The sequence below is a fragment of the Felis catus genome, chromosome C2 (genome assembly GCF_018350175.1).
Source record: "Felis catus isolate Fca126 chromosome C2, F.catus_Fca126_mat1.0, whole genome shotgun sequence".
NCBI lineage: Eukaryota > Metazoa > Chordata > Mammalia > Carnivora > Felidae > Felis > Felis catus.
The window spans coordinates 120,961,505-120,979,456 of NC_058376.1; the positions used below are offsets into that span (position 1 = coordinate 120,961,505).

Genomic DNA, 17,952 nt, shown 5'->3' on the forward strand with positions numbered 1-17,952 from the left:
TTGACATTCATTTTCATAAACAAGCTTCACTTTGGATAATTACAAGGGAACATACATAATGCATTTTATTATAATATCAGAAGGTAAGTTTATGAAAAATTTTCCATTCTTTTAATTAACAATTTGAATAAAAATGGATGTTTTCTGTCCAATAAAAAAATTGCCCCTTATTTGGCTTGTGTGATTAATGAAAACCACTCTACCTTGTAGGAGTTTATATGACAGGAAAAGAACTTCGCCAGTGTATGCTACCAAAAGCCGCAGCTTTGTCTGAAAAACTCAAAGTATTCCAAGAATTTCTCCTACCCAGGCATCCTCCTGTTTTTCATGAGTGGTTTCTGAGGACATTCCCTGATCCTACATCATGGTAAATTAAACAGAAAATAATACATTATTATGGTTAGATGTTTTAAAAAATATCTTAGGGGTGCCTGTCTGGCTTAGTCAGTAGAGTGTGTGATTGTTCTCGAGGTTGTGAGTTTGAGACCCACATTGGGGCTAGAGATTACTTAAAAAAAAATTTTTTTTTTAATTCTAAATTTAAAATTAAATCTAAATTAAATTGGTGGCATAAGGATATGTGATAGGCATTGTGTTTTCTTTAGGTACAGTAGCAGGTCAGCATACTGTCGTTCCACTGCAGTTATGTCAATGGTTGGTTATATCCTGGGGCTTGGAGACCGTCATGGTGAAAACATCCTCTTTGATTCTTTGACTGGTGAATGTGTACATGTGGATTTCAACTGTCTCTTCAATAAGGTAAGTGATGTGACTCATTCTAGTTAATTGTATGTTTTCTCCCAATTGCCTTTTTTAACAACTGTTCTTCCTAGATATACCCGTTGGTAGCAGTTATCATCACAGTTGAGTCACACTGAGAGTTTTTTTGACTGTTTTTGATCAGTGGATCCCAGAGTCCTCAGTAAAGCAACTTAGGATGAAGAGAACTCAAAAGAGTGATATAGGAAAACTAGCACTGAACTTGAAATCCAAAGATTCAAGTTCTGACTCAGTTCTTAGTTATGTGAATATGGGCAGATCAGTTCATTTTACTGAGACTCAGTTCTAAAGAGACAGTACTTTAATGTGATGGTTTCCAAACCTGGCAGCATATCAGAATCATCCAGGAATTTAAACAAAATACACAGATCTCTGGCAGACATCCCAGAAAATTCTTTAAGTCCAGAGGGGCTTAAGAATAAATTAAGCTAGTTGGACTGAGGTCCCTCAGGCCCCCTCTAATTTTCCAGTGTCCTGGAAGGCATACTGATAGATTAACCCCCTATTTTCATATCCCCAGTATTGATTGCCATCTGCTGTCACAGGAACTAAGACAGGTTACAGATACAAATAAGATTAAATCAAAAGATAAACCACTGGTATTTGTTAAATCATATAAGAAACTGAGTCAATAAATTTGGGGATGAAAAGGCCCTATGAAAGGCAGGTTGAGAATGGTAGAAAATAAATGAACTGGACTTCATTATACTATATGTTGTGTACTCTCATCAGTATGAGCATCTAACATTTGGTTATTTCTTTTCCCTCCCTGCTTTAAAGTGAAACTCTTAAAAAAAAAATATGAGAATATTTGTTTTTATTTTATATTACTCAAGAAGGACATTAAGGAAGTTAATACTAGATTAAATATTGAATGCATAAAAATTTCTCTATAGTAATATTCACTATAATAATTCAGTGATAGGTGAATCCATCCATCCGTTAGATCAAAGGTAGAGATGTAGGCTCCTTCATGATATAGGCCTTTAATGTGGTTACAAATATTTTTATATTTACATATTATAAAAATATAAATATTTTGAAGGTATCTCTGCACTTTGCTTCAAGAGTCTAGACTTGAAGTTCTAATTTTTTTTTGCACAAAGATTTTAAAATTCTAATACTACTTTTTAATAAAATGCCTTGTTTTAAGGGGGAAACCTTTGAAGTTCCAGAAATTGTTCCATTTCGGCTGACTCATAATATGGTTAATGGAATGGGTCCTATGGGAACAGAAGGTCTTTTTCGAAGAGCTTGTGAAGTTACAATGAGGCTGATGCGAGATCAAAGAGAGCCTTTAATGAGGTAATTATTTATGTAATGTAAACAATTTAACAGTAATCTTGAGTGTAATTATTGGTTCCTAAATATGTTTTTTAAATAATAGAAGCCACTTTGCATTGGTTGAAGTGATTTTTTTTATTTTGTTGTATTTAAAAAAAAAATTTTTTTTAATTTTTTTTTAACCTTTATTTATTTTTGAGACAGAGAGAGACAGAGCATGAATGGGGGAGGGGCAGAGAGAGAGGGAGACACAGAATGGGAAGCAGGCTCCAGGCTCTGAGCCATCAGCCCAGAGCCCGACGCGGGGCTCGAACTCATGGATCGCGAGATCGTGACCTGAGATGAAGTCGGACACTTAACCGACTGAGCCACCCAGGCGCCCCCCAAAAAAATTTTTTTTAATGTTTATTTATTGTTGAGAGACAGAGCATGAGCATAGGAGGGGAAGTGAGAGGGAAAGACACAGAATCCGAAGCAGGCTCCATGCTCTGAGCTGTCAGCACAGAGCCTGACGTGGGGCTCAAACTCACAAACCGCAAGATATGACCTGAGCTGAAGTTGGATGCTCAACTGACTGAGCCACCCAGGTGCCCCGAAGTGAATTTTTTTAAATAATAGCTTTATTAAGGTATAACTTACAGTTCATTGCAGCATTATTTATAATAGCCAAGACATGGAAGCAACCTGAATGTCCATTGATGGATGAATGGGTAAAAAAAGCCTGATGTATGTATATGTATATGTATACACACACACACACACACACATACACACAAACATATACATACACAGTGGAATATTATTCAGCCATAAAAAGAAGGAAATCTTGCCATTTGTGACAACATAGATAGACCTTGAAGGCATGTATGCCAAGTGAAAATAAGACAGAGAAGTGTGTGAGATCACTTATATGTGGAGTCTTAAAAAGAAAAAATAGAACTATCTTATGATCCACGAGCTGCACTACTGGGCACTTACAAAAGAATGCAAGAACACTAATCCAAAGAGATACATACACCTTGATGTTTATAGCAGCATTATTTCTAATAGCCAAGATAATGGAAGCAGCCCAAGTGTCCATTGATTGATGAATGGGTAAAGAAGATATGGTACAGTTTTCAACATAGTACTAGAAGTCCTAGCCTCAGCAATCAGATAACAAAAAGAAATAAAAGGCATACAAATTGACAAGCCAGACTTTCACTCTTCACAGGTGACATGATATTCTACATAGAAAACCCAAAAGACTTCACAAAAAAAACTGCTAGAACTCATATATGAATTCAACAAAGTTGCAGGATATAAAATCAACGTACAGAAATCAGTTGCATTTCTATATACCAATGAAGCAGCAGAAAGAGAAATCAAGGAATCGATCCCATTTACAATTGCACCAAAAACCATAAAATACCTAGGAATAAGCCTAATTAAAGAGGTAAAAGATCTGTATGCTGAAAACTACAGAAAGCTTATGAAAGAAATTGAAAAAGATACAAGGAAATGGAAAAACATTCCATCCTCATGGATTGGAAGAATAAATATTGTTAAAATGTCTATATTACCCAAAGCAATCTACACATTCAATGCCATCCCTATCAAAATACCACCAGGATTCTTCACATAGCTAGAACAAACAATCCTAAAATTTGTATGGAACCACAAAAGACCCTGAATAGCCAAAGTAATGTTGAAAAAGAAAACCAAAGCTGGAGGCATCACAGTTCCAGACTTTAGCCTGTATTACATCAAGACAGTATGGTGTTGGCATAAAAATAGAGACCTAGATCAATGAAATAGAATAGAGAACCCAGAAATAGACTCACAAATGTATGGCCAGTGAATCTTCAACAAAGCAGGAAAGAGTATCCCGTGGAAAAAAGACAGTCTCTTTAACAAATGGTGCTGGGAGAATTGGACAGTGACATTTAGAAGAATGAAACTGGACCACTTTCTTACACCATACATAAGAATAAATTCAAAATGGATGAAAGACCTAAATGTGAGACAGGAAACCATCAAAATCCTAGAGGAGAAAACAGGCAGCAACCTCTTTGACCTTGGCCACAGCACGTGTCTCCAGAGGCAAGGGAAGTAAAAGCAAAAATCACCTATTGGGTCCTCGTCAAGATAAAAAGCTTCTGCACAGTGAAGGAAACAATCAACAAAACTAAAAGACAACCGATGGAATAGGAGAAGATATTTGCAAATGACATATCAGATAAAAGGTTAGTATCCAAAATACATAAAGATTTTATCTTTATAGATTTTGTTATCAAACTGAACACCCAAAAAAACTATCCAGTGAAGAAATGGGCATAAGACATGAATAAACACTTTTCCAAAGAAGACCTCCAGATTACCAACAGACACATGAAAAAATGCTCAACATTGCTCATCATCAGGGAAATACATATCAAAACCACATTGAGATACCACCTCACATCTTCAGAATGGCTAAAATTAACAACTCAGGAAACAACAGATGTTGGCGAGGATGCAGAGAAAGGGGAACCCTCTTATACTGTTGGTGAGAAGGCAAACTGGTGCAGCCACTCTGGAAAACAGTATGGAGGTTCCTCAAAAAATTAAAAATAGAACTACTCTATGACCCAGCAATTGCACCACTAGGTATTTATCCAAAGGATACAAAAATGCTGATTAAAAGGGGCACATGCACCCCAATGTTTATAGCAGCACTATCAATAATAGTCAAAGTATGGAAAAAGCCCTAATGTCCATCAACTGCTGAATGGATAAAGAAGATGTATGTGTATACACACACACACACACACACACACACACACACACATACATACATACACACACACAATGGAATATTGCTCAGTGATCAAAAAGAATGAAATCTTGCCATTTGCAACAGCATGGATGGACCTAGAGTGTATTATGCTAAGCTAAATAATCAGCCAGAGAAAGACAGATATCGTATGATATCCCTCATGTGGAATTTAAGCAATATAACAGATAAACATAGGGGAAGGGAAGGAAAAGTAAGATAAAAACATAAGAGACTCTTAAATACAGAGAACAAACTGAGGGTTGCTGGAGGGGAGGTGGGTGGTAGGGGGATGGGCTAAACGGGTGGTGGGCATTAAGGAGGGTACTTGTTGGGATGAGTACTGGATGTTGTATGTAAGTGATGAATCATGGGGTTCTACTCCTGAAACCAATACTACACTGTGTGTTAACTAACTTGAATTTAAACAAATAAATTTAAGGAAAAAAAAGACTTGGTATGTATGTATACACACACACACACACACACACACACACACACACACACACACATATAATAGGATATCATTCAATTATAAAAAAGGATGTAATTTTGCCATTTGCAATGACATGGATGGAGCTAAAAAGTATACTAAGTGAAATAAGTCAATCAAAGAAAGACAAATACCATCTGATTTCACTCATATGTGGAATTTAAGAAATAAAACAAGCAAGCAAAGGTGAAAAAATAGAGCAAGATACAAACTCTTATTATAGTGAACAATCTGATGGTTATTACCAAGGGGTGGAGGGATGGTTAAATACGTGATGGGAACTAAGGATTACGCTTGTCATGATGTGCACAGGGTAATGTATGGAACTGTTGAATTACTTTATTGTACATCTGAAACTAACATAACACTATGTTAATGAAAATTAAAACTTAAGCAAAAAAAGAAAAACAAAAACTGAGCTCATAAAAAACAGACTGGTGGTGGCCAGAGGGTGGGGGTGGAGGGTAGACAATGGATGAAGGTGGTCAAAAGGTATAAACTTTTCGTTATGAAATAAAAAGGTGGTCAAAAGGTATAAACTTTTCGTTATGAAATAAATTAAGTCATGGAAATATTTTGTGCAACATGGTGACTATAGTTAATACCGTATTGTGTATTTGAAAGTTGCTAAGAGAGTAAATATTAAAAGTCCGTGTCCGAAGGGGGTGCCTGATGGTTCAGGTGGAAGAACATGAGACTCTTGATCCCAGGCTTGTGAGTTCAAGCCCCATGTTGGGTATAGAGATTAGTTAAGTGAATAAATAATTTAAATAAGCAAACAAATAAATATTCTCATCACAAGAAAAAACATTTGTAACTATGTATGTTTATGGATATTAGCTAGATTTCTTGTGATCATTCTGCAATATATACAAATAGCAAGTTATGTACACCTGAAACTAATGTTGTATGTCCATTATATCTCAGTTTTTTAAAAGATGTAATTTACATACCGTAAAATTAACTGTTTCAAAGTGTACTGTAGTGGTTTTTAGCATATTCCCAAGATTGTGCAACCATCACTGGTATCTAATTATAAAACATTTTTATCACCCCCAAAAGAAATTAGCAGGTACTCTCCATCCCTACTCCCCTGCCATTGTCTAGCAACCACTAATCTACTTTCTGTCTCAATGGATTTGACTATTCTGAACATTTCATATATAAATGGAATCCTACAACATGTAGCATTTTATGTCTTCTTTCACTTAACATGGTGTTTTCAGGGTTTATCCATGTTGTAGCCTGTATTAGTAATTCATTCTTTCTTATTGCCAAATATTCTATTGTATATCACATTTTGTTTATCCATTTATCAACTAATGGACAATGGATTTTTTACACCCTTTGACTATTGTGAAAAGTGTGGCTGTGAACATTTGTGTACAAGTTTTATGTGGATATACGTTTTCAGTTTTCTTGGGTATGGTGTAGAATTACTGGGTCACATGTTAACTCTAAGCTTAACATTTTGAGGTAATACTTTAGAATCCCAATGGCAAGGTATGAGGGTTCCAATTTGTCCACATTCTTACCAACACTTGTTGTTTACCTGTCTTTTATACTTTACCCATCCTAGTGGGTGGTATACCTAATGGTATCTCGTTATGGTTTTAGCTTGCATTTCCCTAATGATCAGTTACGTTGAGCATCTCTTCATGCGCTTATTGGTCAGTTGTATATCATCTTTGGACAAATAACTATTCAAATCCTTTCCATTTTTTTTTAAATTGAATTTTGTCTTTTTATTGTTGCGTTGTAAGACTTCTTTTACATATTGTGGTAGTAGATCCTCAAGAGATACATAATTTGCAAATATTTTCTCCCATATGTGGATTGTCTTTTTTGCTTTCTTGATGATGTCCTTTTTAGCATTTAAGTTTTTAGTTTTGATGAAGTCCAATTTATCTATTTTTATTGTTGTTTGTGCTTTTGGTGTCATTTAAGAAACTACTGCATAATCCAAATCATGAACAGTTATGCCTCTGTTTTTTTTTTAAGTGTTTTGTAGTTTTAGCTCTTATATTTAGATCTATGGTCATTTTCAGTTATTTTGTGTTTCTAGTGTGAGGTAGGGGTCCATATTTATTCTTTTGAGTGTGCAGATCCAGTTTTCCTCACACTATTTTTTGAAAATATTATTCTTCATTTAATTGTCTTGGCACTTCTATGAAAAATCAGTTGAGCATATATGTAAGACTTTATTTCTGGACTCTTCAATTTTGTTCTCTTGATCTCTATGTGTAACCATACGCCTATAACACATTATCTTGATCACTGTAGCTTTGTAGTAAATTTTGAAATTTGGAATTGTGAGTGCTCCAACTTTTTCTTTTTCAAGATTGTTTGGCTATTCTTTGCATTTCCGTAATTTTAAGGTCATCTTGTCAACTTCTGCAAAAAGCCAACCTGGATGTTAATAAGTATGGCATTGAATCTGTTAGTTTGTGGAGTATTGTCATTTCAAAAATGTTGAGTTTTCTGAACCATGAACATTGGATGTCTTTTCATTTATTTAATTCTTCTGTAATTTCTTTCAATAGTGTTTTATAATTTTTAGTTTTCAAGTCTTGTATTTTTTTAAATGTGCTTCTACGTGTTTTTTAAATACTATGCTAAATGGAATTTCTTCTTTATTTCATTTTTGTATTCATTTTTCATGTTAGATTTTTGTATATTTATCCCTATCTTGCAAATTTTGCTGAACTCATTTATTAGTTCTAATAGTTATTTTGTAGGTACCTTAAGATTTTTCTCTCTATAACAGCACATTGTCTGCAGATAAAAATTGTTTTACTTTTTCCTTTCCAATCTCATGCCTTTTTTTTCTTGCCTAATTGCCCTAGCAAAATGAATGTCAGATAGACAAGGTGAGAGGTCTACATCTTTATCTTGTTCCTAATCTTGGGGGTATAGAAGTTTCACCATTAAACATGTTAGCTGTAGTATGTAGTTTTTAAAAAGGACTTTTAAAGCTCATGTATCCACCTTCTTTCTTTCAAGCTGTTTACCATACATTTTGGTATAACATACTGGTTAGTTAGACATAGGAGAAGGCAAATTCTCTGAAAGAGGAAGTATAGTATCTTGTGAAATACTAAGAGCTCCTATCCCAATTGGAGGAAGTCAGGAAATAATTTCTGGAGGAAGTAGCTGAAACCTTAAAGATAAATGGAATTGACCGTCAAACGGGAAGAGTATTCTGAGTGATAGAAATATCAAGGCAAGTGAAGGCATGGACTGCCTAAGAAATATAATTTTGTTTTCTAGAGGGTAGACTTTAAGTAGATGGTGCTATGATCATGGTGCCTAGATGAGCAGGGCTAGATTATGAAAAGTCTACATGGGGCTGGTTTACACGTTTAAACTTTTAAGAAGAAATTTTAAAAAGAGAAAATGAAATCAGATTTTGCACTGTAGAAAAATTACAGTTGCAGTTTGGGCTAGAGACCAGAAAACCAGTTAGAGGACTATTAGAGTAACTCAGAGAAAAATGATGGTGCATTGGATGAGGTAGTGACAGTAGAAATGAAGGTAAGTAGAAGGGTTCTAAAGGGGGTTAGGAGGTAGAATTGAGTGTTAAGAGGAGGATTGATGATTCTAGGATGATTCCTAGATTTTTGTTCAGAGCAAATGAGTGAATGATGTTCTTTACTGATTTGGGGAATACACGTTAAATAGTTTGACAAAGGGTAATGAGTTTTGTTTTGGACATACTGCCTATAAGAAAACTGAGTGGGTTTTTCCATAGGTAGTTGTATTTGAAGTTCACAGTATGCATTTAGAAATGGCACAGAGAACTCACCTTACTCTACTCTCCAAGAATACCTCAGATCCTTCTCTGCCTTCCCTCTTCCCTCTCTTTCCTTTCAGTCCCTCACCCCAAAACAGTAAGTTCACAGATGTTACTGATGCAGTAGTAATGTGTGTTGTAAGAGTATTACCATTAGCTTCTCATCCTTCACTTACTTTTCACCTAGGTGCTGACTTTAGAGAGACTTCTTTTACAAAAATAACATCACGTTACCACATTTGTTTACATTTTAGTGTCTTAAAAACTTTTCTACATGATCCTCTGGTGGAATGGAGTAAACCAGTGAAAGGGCATTCCAAAGCACCACTGAATGAAACCGGGGAAGTTGTCAATGAAAAGGTTAGTAGAAGGTGTAGCTTGATATGAGCTGACATTGTGTGTCTCTATAAATGAGAATTGATTCTAAATGCTATCAGTGACTGACCATTGAATACTCTGAGCTCTAGTTCTTGTTTAACTATAGATAGCTCACAATAATGAGATATAGTGGGAAAAAACTTGGAACACAGATTACCTGAACTTACAAAGCTTTAATGTGTAGTAATTCACTCTGTACTAATATTAGTTGAAGTCTCAGAGTTTGCAGATAATAATTTTTAATAAGTGAGAATAGATTAAGAATTATTATTGTAATAACGTCATTCTGACTTTTACATTTGGTATTTTTTGTTATTGAGAGAAATGTGTACCATTCCAAGTAGCTTAGAAGTCCCATTTACTCATAGTAACGTAATCTAAATATTAGGCTTTTAGAGTATTGTTGCTATTATTATATTCATTCACATATTTAAGTCCTAACATTTTCAGAGTCGATTTTAAATTATTATTTTTCTAGAACTGTAATGTAGAAGAAATTCCCTGGTATTTTACATAGTCCAGAAACATGTCCATATCAGTTGATGTTAGATTAATGTTGCAAGCCTTTGTGGTACCTGGCTGGCTCAGCTGGTAGAGTATGCAACTCTTGATCTCAGGGTTGTGAATTCAAGGCCCACCTTGGGTGTAGAGATTACTTTAAAAAGAAATAAAATCATAACTAACATTGCAAGCTTCAAAATCAGCATCTCATGTAGTATTTGTTTCATTTCTTTTGTCTTTGATTTTACAAAAAGGGTAATGATCCATAAAAGGATATAAACATTTGTTAAATAACAGAAAAGTAGTAATTTCAAGTGATCAACATCCACATGTTATTGGGGTCTTAGCTCTTACGATTTTTAATTTCTTCTTATAGGCCAAGACCCATGTTCTTGACATCGAGCAGCGACTGCAAGGTGTAATCAAGACCCGAAATAGAGTGACAGGGCTGCCGTTATCTATTGAAGGACATGTGCATTACCTTATACAAGAAGCTACTGATGAAAACTTACTATGCCAGATGTACCTTGGTTGGACTCCATATATGTGAAATGAAATTACTTCAAAGAATATGTTAATTATCTAAAATTAATGCATTTGGTATTAATCTGTGATTATATCTATTCAGTTCCAAAGTACAACATAAATAAGTTTCTTTATGTTCTCAGAGCAACTGGTATTAACTCCCTTATTGTTAATAATATTTAAAATAATATATGTTGTTATTAAGAAATAAACTTTGTTTTAAAAAAAATTTTAAGGTTTTTGAAGGAGTGTGAGTGGGGTAGGAGCAGAGAGAGAGAAAACTGCTTTCTTAATATATGTTCATTATAACTGGAGAAATGTAACATCTTAGGTTTTTTGTTTTTTTTTTTTTTTTCAACGTTTATTTATTTTTGGGACAGAGAGAGACAGAGCATGAACGGGGGAGGGGCAGAGAGAGAGGGAGACACAGAATCGGAAACAGGCTCCAGGCTCTGAGCCATCAGCCCAGAGCCCGATGCGGGGCTCGAACTCACGGACCGCAAGATCGTGACCTGGCTGAAGTCGGACGCTTAACCGACTGCGCCACCCAGGCGCCCCTCATCTTAGGTTTTTATGCTCTAAAAAGATGTATTTAAAAACAAGCCAGTCTCATTGCATTTTACAACTCTGATTTTAAGTACTAGCTAGCATAAGGATTCATTTGAGTGGTGCTTAACTGGCATGTGATCCTTGATCTCAGGGTTGTGAGTTGGAGCCCCATGTTAGGTGTGGAGATTACTTAAAAAAAATAAATAAAACTTTAAAAATGTTTTTTAAAAAGCATTCATTTGAACAAAAAAAAATTATTGAATAAATACTATGGACAAAGCACTATGCTAGATTTATGCACCAAGCTACCTCCCCTGCCTCTAGGAACTGCCCAGTCTAGTGAAACATATAAACATAAAGCACACATCAAGTTCACTTAATAAGACTCTTTTTTTTGTATGGTTGAAAATGTAATAGGGAAAAAAGAGTATGACTATGAAAACTAATGTAATTTTAAAGATGCTGCCATACTGAGAGTTTACCAGAATACAGAATCTAGTGGTCTTAGAAGACAGTTAAAATTTCGTTAATATTTTAAAATTAAAGATATTTTAATGTTAATTTTTTGGAAATTTTCTTTCAGGAGATTTAAAATAATTCACAATACTTAAAAGTAATGAGGTTATTACATTCAAATGGAAAATTCACCATAACAGAATTTTACTTAAGTTCGCTTGATAGAATTATGCTTCACTATACAGTTTAGAGTGTGATGGGGGAAAAACACGATAAACCAGGAGACATGAATGTGAAAATAAGTATATATAATTACCTTTGGGGGCCTAACGGTGAGTTGAGGAAGCTGGCTGGGGGTTAGGAGAGGAGTTAGGAAATTTTTTCAAATAATTCGGAAAAAAAGCGTTTTTAAAAGAGACTTTATTATAGAGTTATATTCCTCAAAGGAAAAAACCTCTCCCTCGCCAAACAAAACTAAACCAATTCCTCAGAGAAACGCTTCACCCGTCGCCAAACAACCAAATCACCAGATCTTCCCAAATCAGTGTTGAAAAATACTGAGATTAGTAATCCCAGGACACAAGCAATCAGGACAAAAATCAGTGTTCCAGAAATCTTCCAGCAGGCTCGTGAGGTTTTCACAGCACTTCCACGTCCATTTTAAAGCACAGTCCCATCAACCGGCATTTCCAGAACAAAGTTTTACGCACCAAAACGCCGCCTTGCTCTTGAACGTAACCACCGCCGTTCGGCGGCGGCTAGGATTAGAGCCCCGCCCCGGGGATGCGGCCTCGAATCGGCCGCTCTAGGCCCGGCGAGCGCTCTCTATGGTCGGGCGAGCGGTGTGTTGTCATCGGCGGAGCGACGGCCGGAGGCTGCGGCGTAGGCCCCGGCGGGGCGTTTGGTTTCGGTTTGGCCCTGATTGGAATTAGTGTTGACGGTCGAGATGGGAGTCCCCAAGTTTTACCGATGGATCTCGGAGCGGTATCCCTGCCTCAGTGAAGTGGTGAAAGAGCATCAGGTGGGTGAGCGAGGGGGCAGCGGCTCAGAAGGCCCAGAACCCGGGGCCCCGCGGCCCTCTCCACCCTGGGACTGGGCTCCCCAGCCTCCTCTTTCTGCTCGTCGTCTGCGGGATGAGCGGCAAAGAGAGGGGAAGAGAAGGTTTGAGGATGTCCTGATGCTCTGAATGGGGCGAAGACGCAGGTTTCGTTTCTCTGGGCAGAGTCACGGGGATCGCGGCAGTTGTGACACTGACAGCTTTGCTGCCGGGCAGGGCCTTCCGCGATTCCGAAACTAAATGCTGGGGAGGAACGCTGTAGTGAATTCTTTCCTGCTCAAGGAGCTGCGTCTTCCCTTATAGAGACAGCAAAGCCCGAGCGGGTGTCCTGAGTACCTCCCAACCCCCCACCCCAAAGCAACAGACCCACGTACCAACGATAATAACTTCCTCCGCAGTTGAGTCACCTTGTTTACTTTCCTTTATCAGGACCTGCATCCCACCCCACCCCCAACGCCTAGACGCTTTGACCTGGCTGATGGTTCATATTTATGATACCTTTTGGTACTCTTTTTTCGATCATCCCAAAGGCCGTACGAATCCCGAGTTCCAAAAGAAACAAAATACACTTGGACCGGCAGCGGCAGTTAATTGGAGGCTTCGCTGTGCGAGTGTGCGTGTGTGTGTGTGTGTGTGTGTGCGCGCGTGTGAGAGAGAGAGGAGAAAAAGAAATGGATTGCTAGAGCACTGATAGTAGTAATAGTAGTGTCTGGTTTATAATCCGGCATGTAATAATATCCCAGTGCGACGTTTTTTTGTGTAGATTCCAGAAGTGTTTATATAGTGGAACTGTGAAAAGAAATAGCAAGCAGTTATCTATTAGGCTTTGGGTGATGTATTCGTGTTTATCACATTTAATGATTTGGGTAGATTTCTTGTCCATTTTATATTTTACAGGAAAAAAAGTTTTGATATTTGTATAGCTAATTGAATCAGTAATGATGGATAACATCGTGTTAATAGTGGGGGGAAATAATCCAGCCCAAACCATCATGCTGTTTATTAAATTATGGGTTAATCTTTTTACAAGTACTATAAGCATAAAGATAGGCTTAAACTTCCAGATTCTTTGTTGTTGGATTCGAGTCAGTTTTGGTATATGAAGAAAAACTTAAAGAATTCCAAAACAACAGTTTATCTTTCATTTATTTGAAACATGGATTGAGTGAGATTTAGAAAGACATTTCTTTCCAGAGAAGAGGGTTAAAAAGGGTTACTAAGTACATTGCTGAAATGGAGACAAACAGTTTTGGCTTTTCCTGGGTCATTCATTCAACAAATAGCTGAGTGCCTGCCCTGCATCAGTCACTTTATCTCCGAAGTGAAGAAATGTGATTGTTATTCAGATTGGCTTAATAACATAATTTGTTCAATAGTATTTTTACTCTGTACTCTTTGCTACAGAATTTGGTTTGATGAAACTGTCTTTGATTCTTAACATCTTGAGGAATTTTTTTTTTTTTTTTTACTGAAGAACAAAAAGTAATCTCTTAAAGGCAATTTTATGATAGATTTAAAAAGGCTTAAAACTTGGCTTATCAAAGTACTGTCTTTCACAGATGTTTGATTTGTGTAGTTAACAACAACAACAAAAAGAGCAAATGTTCTAAAGAGTTACCAGCTACTCTCTTAAGCAGTATTTAAAAGATGGTAAGACTAAGTAAGTCACAGTGATTCAAAAGCTAGTCCTGGGAGGAAGGGGTTGGGAAGAGGAATAGGTTGTGGGAAGATGGTGGTGGTGATGATAACAGCATAGTTTTTGGTCTCTCTGAATCCACACATAAAAACAAATGAAGTAGGTAGCAAAGTTTGAAATCTACGGAACATTTATGACAAAACCACATAACATCGTATCCCTATGAACCCAAATATAAGTAGGTGAGGACAAAATACCAATAGTTTCTAGCCCCAGTTGGTGTTGGCATCCCTGCAAGAGAAAAAAGGAAGTAATGAGGCAACAGCTGATGGACCTGAGAACAGGAGAACTGCAGAATATTCACTAAAAGACTGTGTAGGCCAATTACATAGGAGTATTTGTAACTAAGGGGTTTTGAAGGATAGGACTATTTGGCCTCCTGTGAATTCTCGTAACTGACTTGCCAAGGCATCATTCTGAGGCAAATACAGTAAAAGAGAAAACAGATATGCCCCCCTATACAAGAGCAGACACTTTAAAATGGAAATGTCAGCTTGTGTTTCCTTCTGTGCAATTTGTAGCAAATGCATAGAAGCTTGGCTTTAAAATTGCAGGCTCTAGCATAACAATGTGCATGCACTTAACACTACTGAACTGTGCGCTTAAAAATGGTTAAGATGGGGGTGCCTGGGTGGCTCAGTTGGTTAGGCATTTGACCCTTGATTTTGGCTCAGGTCATGATCTCATGTTGGGCTCTGTACCGACAGTCCAGAGCCTGCTTGGGAGTGCCTCTCTCTCTCTCTCTCTCTCTCTCTCTCTCTCTCTCTCTGCCCTCCCCCGCTTGCGCGCACTCTGTCTCTCTCAAAATAAGTAAACTTAAAAAAAATGGTTAAGATGGCAAATTTTATGTTGCGTATATTTTACCACAGTTTTAAAAATTGAAGGCACTAGAGTATGCATTATGAACAGGAACAAGGGAACCAAAATTGTTGAGAGGGTGGAACTTTACATATTAAAGTGCCTTAGTATGTGAACAGATAATACAGTATGTCTGTGGTATTAAATTCCATTGGAAGATACTGATTAAGGAAAAACAAGTATTAAGAACTACCTGCAAGAAGAGCAATAATGAAAGAAAGATTAAGAAACACTGCTCTCATGCAGTTCAGCTTGGTTTAAAATTTAGCTCCAACATTTCACTAGCTATGGGTGAGTGACTCAGTCTTCTTGTGACTCAGTTTTCTCAACTACAAAATGGAGATAATACTACTAGGATTGCTATGATTACATAAGTGAATGCACATACAGTTGATTCTTGAAACTGGGATTGAGAGCACCGGCCCCCTCCAAGCCCCCACACAGTCGAAAATCCAAGTATAACTTTGACTCCCCCCAAAATTAACTACTAATAGCCTACTGTTCACTGGAAGCCTTACTAATAACATAAACAGTCAATTAACACATATTTTGTATGTTAAATGTATTATATACTGTATTCCTACAATAAAATAAGCTAGAGAAAAGAAAATGTTAAGAAAATCATAAGGAAAATACATTTACAGTACTATACTGTATTTATTGAAAAAAGTCCACATATAAGTAGACCTGTTAAATTCAAACGCATGTTGTTCAAGGGTTAACTGTAAAGCATTTAAATCTGTCTAGTACATGGCAAGTGCTTAACAGATCTTAGCTATTATAATAGCACTGTACTAGATTGTAATCACAAAGAGAACTGCATATGTTCCAAGAGTTTATAATCTTGTTTGTATGACCTTTGTTTTGTAAGGGTTAAGTTTTCATTATATATATGTTCCTCATTACAACTTCATCTTTTGTGGTACATAATAGATCTTAAGTAAGTTTATTGAGTGAATGAACTTATTAACTCTAGCATATTATATAACCTATAAAGAATACATAGTATATAAAAACATTGCATATTAAAATATATGTTGTATATTTAGTACGTTTTAAAACATGCATATTAAAAAATGAAGCAACAAAATCTTGGGATTGTTTAAGATAAATAGGATTAAAGAACTGAGAAAAAAGAATTGCTAACAGCTCTTTTGAAAAGTAAATTTTATATTGTCTTTATGAAAAAGGCATTTTGTAGCAGCGCTAAACAGGATACAAAGTTATACTAACAAAAAGAAACTACTGTTTTGAGAATAGTAGATACTAAAATGTGAATACTTAACCACAATTTAAAGCAGTGTGAATGAAGTGAGGGTTGGAGTGCCTGGGTGGCTCATTCAGTTCCACTCAGGTCATTGATGCCAGGGTCAATGCCACGATCAAGCCCTATGTTGGGCTCCGGGCTGAACATGGAGCCTGCTTACGATTCTCTCTCTCTCTCTCTCTCTCTCTCTCTCTCTCTCTCTCTCTCTCTCTCTCCCGCCCCTCTCTCTCCCTCTCTCTCCCTCTCCCTCCCTCTCCCTCCCCCTGCCCCTCTCCCCAACTCACACTTTCTTTCTGTCTCTCTCTAAAATTAAAAAAAAAAAGTGAGTGTTATACATGTGCTGTCACATTCAATAAAGGCAGAGCTTCATTTTTTGATTATTAAATATTTTTTATTTGCTACTCTGTGTCAGGCAGTGTGCCAAGAGTTCTAAACATGACCAAATGCTTAAGTATAATGTCTGTCCTTTCCTGCTAGCAGGACATTACATTAAGCATTCAACAAGAGTGTATAGCGCATGTAAATGTATGTGCCTGGCATTCTTGTATGCATTGGGAACACAAAAATAAGATATGACATAGAGAAAGAAGCATCGTTTCCCCTTAGGTAAGTAGGGGAAAGCTTTCAGACAAAGATATTTACTTATGCTGGATTGGAGCACCTGTGTGGTAAGCCTCCGACTTCAGCTCAGATCATGATCTCGCAGTTGGTGGGTTCGAGCCCCTTGTCAGGCTCTGTACTAACAGCTCAGAGCCTGGAGCCTGCTTCAGATTCCGTGTCTCCCTCTCTCACTACCCCTTCCCCCTGCTCATGCTCTGTCTCTGTCTCTCAAAAATAAATGTTAAAGAAAAAATTTTTTTAAGATGCCTGAGTTGGATCTTGAAAGTTGAGTCAAAATCTACAAGAGCAGCAGAAGAAAGAGCAAAAGGAAAGAAAAGTGTTTCAGGAAGTAGGAGCAGCATCTGTAACATCACTGGGGTTTTAAACAGCCCAGTACATTTAGGGCTTTCTAAGGAATGTACTGTGTGTAGTTAGCTTGTGGAATATATATGGAAACAGGAAAGAATATGGAATTGGTGGGAGAGAGAACAGCCAAATTATACAGAACCTTTTGTGGCATTAAAGGTTTAAGGTATCATGTGGGATTCTCTCTCTCTCTCCCTCTCTCCCTCTCTCCCTCTCCCCCTCCCCCCCTCCCCCCTCCCTCTCTCCCTCTCCCCCTCTCCCCCTCTCCCCCACTCGTGCAATCCCATCATCTAAGGTTAACTATCAGTAACATCTTGTTTCTATATACTCCTAACCTTTATATGCAGATACACATGTAGATAAATATTTTCTATAAATAGGATAATGTACCTGCTGTTTTATAGCCTACTTTTCTCATTTGACCATCTGTATTATACATACTAATGTCAAATATGAATCTGTATCATAATTTATAATTGCTGTGTCATATTCCATTGTGTGGATGGACGTACCATCATCAATTTCCTGTTATTAGGTGTTTTAATTTCTTTTTTT

At 36.9% G+C, this 17,952-nt stretch overlaps 2 protein-coding genes across 5 annotated transcripts in view; both read left to right on the forward strand.

Annotated features, from left to right (window-relative positions):
• The window catches only part of ATR (ATR serine/threonine kinase), a 102,228-nt gene extending 90,909 nt beyond the window's left edge, over nucleotides 1-11,319 (forward strand). For all 3 annotated transcript variants that reach the window (XM_006936362.5, XM_045037485.1, XM_019810614.3), the window contains 6 exons: nucleotides 211-367; nucleotides 606-759; nucleotides 1,934-2,085; nucleotides 9,399-9,504; nucleotides 10,400-10,879; nucleotides 11,116-11,319. In XM_006936362.5, the coding sequence (XP_006936424.3) occupies nucleotides 211-367; nucleotides 606-759; nucleotides 1,934-2,085; nucleotides 9,399-9,504; nucleotides 10,400-10,573 (743 nt within the window). In that variant the 3' untranslated portion in view covers nucleotides 10,574-10,879; nucleotides 11,116-11,319. The remainder of the gene's footprint in view (nucleotides 1-210; nucleotides 368-605; nucleotides 760-1,933; nucleotides 2,086-9,398; nucleotides 9,505-10,399; nucleotides 10,880-11,115) is intronic.
• A 1,114-nt stretch (nucleotides 11,320-12,433) lies between these two features.
• Nucleotides 12,434-17,952, forward strand: part of XRN1 (5'-3' exoribonuclease 1) — a 119,517-nt gene continuing 113,998 nt past the window's right edge. For both annotated transcript variants that reach the window (XM_045037486.1, XM_045037487.1), the window contains exon 1: nucleotides 12,434-12,574. In XM_045037486.1, coding sequence (XP_044893421.1) covers nucleotides 12,500-12,574 — 75 coding nt within the window. In that variant the 5' untranslated portion in view covers nucleotides 12,434-12,499. The remainder of the gene's footprint in view (nucleotides 12,575-17,952) is intronic.